The sequence below is a fragment of the Salvelinus alpinus genome, chromosome 7 (genome assembly GCF_045679555.1).
Source record: "Salvelinus alpinus chromosome 7, SLU_Salpinus.1, whole genome shotgun sequence".
Taxonomy (NCBI): domain Eukaryota; kingdom Metazoa; phylum Chordata; class Actinopteri; order Salmoniformes; family Salmonidae; genus Salvelinus; species Salvelinus alpinus.
The window spans coordinates 13,409,542-13,416,894 of NC_092092.1; the positions used below are offsets into that span (position 1 = coordinate 13,409,542).

General features: G+C 52.1%; 1 protein-coding gene across 1 annotated transcript; it reads right to left on the bottom strand.

The window, feature by feature from the left end:
* Window positions 1-774: 774 nt before the first annotated feature.
* LOC139580297 (uncharacterized) lies at window positions 775-3,177 on the bottom strand. The gene is made up of 6 exons (XM_071408840.1): window positions 3,161-3,177; window positions 2,588-2,779; window positions 2,207-2,414; window positions 1,614-2,054; window positions 1,116-1,487; window positions 775-900 (listed from the first exon to the last, which is right to left on the bottom strand). Exons 1-6 carry the CDS (start codon window positions 3,175-3,177, stop codon window positions 775-777), a joined length of 1,356 nt encoding a protein of 451 aa, XP_071264941.1.
* Between the last annotated feature and the right edge of the window lie 4,176 nt (window positions 3,178-7,353).

Below are 7,353 nucleotides of genomic sequence, written 5' to 3' on the forward strand. Positions count from 1 at the left end.
CACACATAGACAGCCCACCCCAACTCACACCCTGACCAACTAAATAAATACAAGAAAAAGGAAAACAGGTCAGGAACGTGACATTACTTAGTTCCAGGGAATGCATTTTAAAATGGCCTGCCATAGTTACAACTGTTACCTACTACTGCAATGTCACATCCTATGGAACTGTGTCATTACGGTTGTAAAAGCCTATCTGTCTGTGTAGAGCCCCATGTCAAAGTGAAGTGTTACTCCCACAAGCATGAATTACTGCAGATGCCAACACAACAGGTTCATGGGAAATTTCACCATTTTACAGAGGACGATGCATGTTTCCAATGACATCATCAATCAATTAGTAGACATTTAGTAGACAATGCCAACTCATAATTGGTTAAAATAACACAATGCACACTGATGATGTCATTGGAAACACTTATCTTCCTCTATCTTTTTTACTACATAACACAGAAATGTGCCATATTTTATATACTGTATGTTGATGTTGGGGGATTCTGGAGATGATGAAGGTGAATCTTTTAGAAATTTCCCTTGAACTATTCTCTGTCATGTGACCTATCCAGGGACGCACAAGGGCATAGGAACACAGGGGGCTGAGGGTTTAGCTTCTGGGCTGAGAGGATGCAGATACAGGGGGCTGGAGCTGGGGGCTAGGGGGCTGGAGATGGGGGCTAGGGGGCTGGGGGCTAGGGAGCTGGAGATGGGGGCTAGTGGGCTGGAGCTGGGGGCTAGGGGGCTGGAGCTGGGGGCTAGTGGGGCTGGAGCTGGGGGCTAGTGGGCTGGGGGCTGGAGCTGGGGGCTAGGGGGCTGGAGCTGGGGGCTAGGGGGCTGGAGCTGGGGGCTAGTGGGCTGGGGGCTGGAGCTGGGGGCTAGGGGGCTGGGGGCTGGAGCTGGGGGCTAGGGAGCTGGGGGCTGGGGGCTAGGGGGCTGGAGCTGGGGGCTAGGGAGCTGGGGGCTAGGGGGCTGGGGGCTGGAGCTGGGGGCTAGGGGGCTGGGGGCTGGAGCTGGGGGCTAGGGGGCTGGAGCTGGGGGCTGGGGGCTAGGGGGCTGGAGCTGGGGGCTAGGGAGCTGGGGGCTAGGGGGCTGGGGGCTGGAGCTGGGGGCTAGGGAGCTGGGGGCTGGAGCTGGGGGCTAGGGAGCTGGGGGCTAGGGAGCTGGGGGCTAGGGGGCTGGGGGCTGGAGCTGGGGGCTAGGGGGCTGGGGGCTAGGGAGCTGGGGGCTAGGGGGCTGGAGCTGGGGGCTAGGGGGCTGGGGGCTAGGGAGCTGGGGGCTAGGGGGCTGGAGCTGGGGGCTAGGGGGCTGGGGGCTAGGGTGCTGGAGCTGGGGGCTAGGGGGCTAGGGAGCTGGGGGCTAGGGGGCTGGAGCTGGGGGCTAGGGGGCTGGGGGCTAGGGTGCTGGAGCTGGGGGCTAGTGGGCTGGGGGCTGGAGATGGGGGCTAGGGGGCTGGAGCTGGGGGCTAGTGGGCTGGGGGCTGGAGCTGGGGGCTAGGGGGCTGGGGGCTGGAGCTGGGGGCTAGGGGGCTGGGGCTGGAGCTGGGGGCTAGGGGGCTGGAGCTGGGGGCTGGGGGCTAGGGGGCTGGGGGCTGGAGCTGGGGGCTAGGGGGCTGGAGCTGGGGGCTGGGAGCTAGGGGGCTGGGGGCTAGGGGGCTGGAGCTGGGGGCTAGGGAGCTGGGGGCTAGGGGGCTGGGGGCTGGAGCTGGGGGCTAGGGGGCTGGGGGCTAGGGGGCTGGGGGCTAGGGGGCTGGAGGCTAGGGAGCTGGGGGCTAGGGGGCTGGAGCTGGGGGCTAGGGGGCTGGGGGCTAGGGAGCTGGGGGCTGGGGGCTGGAGCTGGGGGCTAGGGGGCTGGAGCTGGGGGCTAGGGGGCTGGGGGCTAGGGAGCTGGGGGCTAGGGGGCTGGAGCTGGGGGCTAGGGGGCTGGGGGCTAGAGATGGGGGCTAGGGAGCTGGGAGCTGGGGGCTGGAGCTGGGGGCTGGAGCTGGGGGCTAGGGGGCTGGGGGCTGGGGGCTGGAGCTGGGGGCTAGGGGGCTGGGGGCTGGAGCTGGGGGCTGGGGGCTAGGGAGCTAGGGGGCTAGGGGGCTGGGGGCTAGGGAGCTGGGGGCTGGAGCTGGGGGCTATAGGGCTGGGGGCTGGGGGCTGGAGCTGGGGGCTAGTGGGCTGGGGGCTGGGGGCTAGGGGGCTGGAGATGGGGGCTAGGGGGCTGGAGCTGGGGGCTGGAGCTGGGGGCTAGGGGGCTGGGGGCTAGGGAGCTGGGGGCTAGGGGGCTGGAGCTGGGGGCTAGGGGGCTGGGGGCTAGAGATGGGGGCTAGGGAGCTGGGAGCTGGAGCTGGGGGCTGGAGCTGGGGGCTGGAGCTGGGGGCTAGGGGGCTGGGGGCTGGGGGCTGGAGCTGGGGGCTAGGGGGCTGGGGGCTGGAGCTGGGGGCTGGGGGCTAGGGAGCTGGGGGCTAGGGGGCTAGGGGGCTGGGGGCTAGGGAGCTGGGGGCTGGAGCTGGGGGCTATAGGGCTGGGGGCTGGGGGCTGGAGCTGGGGGCTAGTGGGCTGGGGGCTGGGGGCTAGGGGGCTGGAGATGGGGGCTAGGGGGCTGGAGCTGGGGGCTAGGGGGCTGGAGATGGGGGCTAGGGGGCTGGAGCTGGGGGCTAGGGGGCTGGAGCTGGGGGCTAGGGGGCTGGAGATGGGGGCTAGGGGGCTGGGGGCTAGGGAGATGGGGGCTAGGGGGCTGGAGCTGGGGGCTGGGGGCTAGGGAGCTGGGGGCTAGGGGGCTGGGGGCTAGGGGGCTGGAGCTGGGGGCTAGGGAGCTGGGGGCTAGGGGGCTGGGGGCTAGGGGGCTGGAGCTGGGGGCTGGGGCTGGGGGCTGGGGGCTGGGGTCTAGGGGGCTGGAGCTGGGGGCTAGGGGGCTGGAGCTGGGGGCTAGGGGGCTGGGTTTGAACAGGAGCACATGGACTGGGTGTATGGAGTGCACTGCTTACTGCTTTCCCTGTAGAATATTAGCCCATATTCCCTTAGTTCTGCTAGAATTATCTGCATGCACGAAGCAGAGAGCTTGGCGTACAGTGATGTTTCCCCTAGACACTAATCAAAGGTCAGTTCTAACGTTTTATCCCCAAATAGTAAGGTTAGGATTGTGTATTAGGAAGCTGATGCTAGATCTGTGCCTACAGTACCTTGCAAAAGTATTCATCCCCCTTGTCGTTTTTCCTATTTTGTTGCATTACAACCTGTAATTTAAATTGATTTTATTTGGATTTCATGTAATGGACAAACACAAAATAGTCCAAATTGATGAAATTAAAATAATATCTTGCTATAAAAAATAAAATAAGAAATGGATATATATATTCACCCCCTTTGCTTTGAAGCCCCTAAATAAGATCTGGTGCAACCAATTACCTTTAGAAGTCACACAATTAGTTAAATAAAGTCCACCTGTGGGCAATCTAAGTGTCACATGATCTGTCACATGATCTCAGTATATATACACCAGTTCTGAAAGGCCCCAGAGTCTGCAACACCACTAAGCAAGCGGCACCATGAAGACCAATGAGCTCTCCAAACAGGTCAGGGACAAAGTTGTGGAGAAGTACAGAACAGGGTTGGGTTATAAAAAAATATCATAAACTTTGAACATCTCATTAAATCCATTATTTAAAAAATTGAAAGGATATGGCACCACAACAAACCTGCCAAGAGAGGGCCACCCACCAAAACTCAAGGACCAGGCAAAGAGGGCATTAATCAGAGGCAACAAAGAGACCAAAGATAACCCTCTAGGAGCTGCAAAGCTCCACAGCGGAGATTGGAGTATCTGTCCATAGGACCACTTGAAGCCGTACACTCCACAGAGCTGGGCTTTATGGAAGAGTGGCCAGAAAAAAAGCCATTGCTGAAAGAAAAAATAAGCAAGCATGTTTGGTGTTCGCCAAAAGGCATGTGGGAGACTTCCAAAACATATGGAAGAAGGTAGTCTGGTCAGATAAGACTAAAATGTAGCTTTTTGGCAATCAAGGAAAACGCTACGTCTGGCGCAAATCCAACACCTCGCATCACCCCGAGAAAACCATCCCCACAGTGAAGCATGGTGGTGGCAGCATCATGCTTTGGGGATGTTTTTCCATCAGCAGGGACTGGGAAACTGGTCAAAATTAAAGGAATGATGGATGGCGCTAAATACAGGGAAATTTTTGAGGGAAACCTGTTTCAGTCTTCTAGAGATTTGAGACTGGGACGGAGGTTCACATTCCAGCAGGACAATGACCCTAAGCATACTGCTAAAGCAACACTCGAGTGGTTTAAGGGGAAACATTTAAATGTCTTGGAAGGGCCTAGTCAAAGCCCAGACCTCAATCCAATTGAGAATCTGTGGTATGACTTAAAGATTGCAGTACACCAGCAGAACCCATCCAACTTGAAGGAGCTGGAGCAGTTTTGCCTTGAAGAATGGGCAAAAATCCCAGTGGCTAGATGTGCCAAGCTTACAGAGACATACCCCAAGAGACTTGCAGCTGTAATTGCTGCCAAAGGTGGCTCTACAAAGTATTGACTTTGGGGGGGTGAATAGTTATGCACGCTCAAGTTCTGTTTTTTTGTCTTATTTCTTGTTTGTTTCACAATATTTTGCATCTTCAAAGTGGTAGGCATGTTGTGTAAATCAAATTATATAAACACCCCAAAAATAAATTCATTCCAGGTTGTAAGGCAACAAAATAGGAAAAATGCCAAGGAGGGTGAATACTATCACAAGCCACTGTATTTAAGGACAACTCCTACCTTGTGCTAGGGACTCAGCTTGATGCAGAGAGGAGCAGGACGCAGACCTGGGCTTATGAAAAGCCAGGCTGAATTGGATGTGTAGTCTGGTGGAGGAGTTATAGTCTATACAAATCTGATAAGCATGAGAGAAAAAGACCTGTCTAATATAAGCTGACAGCTGCAGAGTACAGTCAGGATATCAGGACAATGTAACATTTTCAAGGACAGACAGACACCCCTGTAAAGTCAAACAGGCTCAGATGAGAGGAATGGATGTTGTTTGATAGGAATGTATGCCAATGTACACAGGGGTTTGGAGTTAGAGATGTATAGAGAGAGGAAGAGGTTTTACAGTGCCCTTACTTTAATATATAGGTCGTCCGACAATGGGCTCTGTCCTATTAATCTGTAGCGATAATAATTCCCTAAAACCTGCCTGGGACCATCACTATTCACTACTGGTTAGCTGCTATTCCACTGAGCTTAGAATGAGCTGCTCTGTATTGTGCAATACTGACAGATGACTGATTTACAGACAGCATATACAGAGGGAGAGTGGGAGGGAAGTAGAAAGGGAGTGAAAGAGGGAGGAAAAGAGACAAAAATGAAGAGGGATCCTGCGTCACAGCGCTATACTGCAGGGAAGGTGGGAGGAGATGTGACGCACTCTGACTTCAAGCCACTGCTTTCCGTGACGCACACAAACACGGGGGTGATCTATGGGGAGACTCAGTGGCACGGATATAGTAGCATTGATTTACTTTGCCTGTAAGGACTCACTGAACCGCTTTGCCCCTCCCACACACATCCTTATGACCTGACAAATAGCTGAGAAACCAAGCAACTCAGTCTCATGCTCTCAAAGAAGATATTTATTGGTGAGGGAGACAGAGATTCAGCAGATAGAGATGTATATATATATATCGGAGAGGAAGAGGCGAAGCGAGAGGGATAACTGGGTCAAAAATCTGTCTTCTCCAGCAGGTGGTGCTATTTTGTTTTTCACTCACCAAGCAAAGAGTTTTTGTATGGAGGTCAATGAGTGTGTTGAATTTGGTTAACAAAAAAATGTATGGCTTATTTTCTACCTGAGGTTTACTTGATCTAATCGAAGTTCCGTAATGCTTAGGTTGTTACGAGAGTACTGATATAAGTAGGATACGTGAAATCCCGTCAACTTTGAGAAAAAACACTTTATATCAGAGTCGTCTCGAGATGGCTATGCATATTCATGACATGAGGCTAGCAGCATAGCATCTCTCGCCATTGAATACAGGCGGTTGACGTCAACAACCCTCATCAAATATTCTAAAAAGTATTAAAGTAACGAGATGTATCCACCAATCCAAAGAGAGGAATAGACGGACTGCCGTCGTTCCACTTTGTGGACAAATCCCATTGTTAGGGTGGAGACATACAGTCAAAGGTTTGGACACACCTACTCATTCAAAGGTTATTCTTGATTTTTAACATTTTCTACATTGTAGAATAATATTGAAGACCACAAAACTATGAAATAACACATCTTTATTTTATTTATTTAACTAGGCATGTCAGTTAAGAACAAATTCTTATTTACAATGACGGCCTACCCCAGCCAAACCCTAAGCCAGACGACGCTGGGCCAATTGTGCGCCGCCCTATGAGACTTCCAATCACGTCTGGTTGTGATGCAGCCATTGAATAGGTGTATCCGAACTTTTGACTGTTACTGTAGTTCTCATCATTATATCCAAATCTCTGTTATATAGATTAAGAGACAGAATGTGGGAATTTAGGGATGGTTCAACGGTTTACAAGATCTTCAGAATATCAGGGTTCAGGATATCAGACCTCCCAATGAATGTTTTAAAAACTCCTCAATAAAAAGATTATTCTGGACTCCTGTATTGACAGTGTTCTTTGTTTCCTGCACTCCCCAATGTCAAGAGAAACATTCAAAACAGAGAACTTGCACAAACAAAATATCATTATTTCTATCCTGGCTCTCAGATGAACTTTCCTACAACATTAGAATTACAACATAGTGTGAGAAACAGGAGGGCAGTGACCTATACTGACTGGGTCAAAACACTACACACACGGATAACCACATAAAAACCCTGTTTTGATTCCAGGTTGTTTCTATGTTGTTACAGCATTTTTAATCAGCATTCCATGACTATGACACATGGTGGTGTGTAGACATTTATTCAAGGCTTCGAGTCAAAGCCCCTTCAGATACATAGCTATTCACTTACAGACACTAGCTGTGAGCGCATTTCATTTGTGCAATTTTGAACATTACATGTACATCACTGAGATGGTAGCTACTGATAATAGTGCAATAATAATGCTACACACAGAGACAGCATCAGAACAGACTGATTGGACATCCACATTGAGCAGACCCTTAATTAGAATGTCGAAAACAAAAAGAGATTATTGCTCTCTGATTGAGAACGCTTTGAGAACAGTCCTATTTGTCCCTATTGAACACACCCCAGCACTTTGAGAACAGTCCTATTTGTCCCTATTGAACGCCAGCACTTTGAGAACAGTCCTATTTGTCCCTATTGAACGCCAGGACTTTGAGAACAGTCCTATTTGTCCCTATTGAACGCACCCC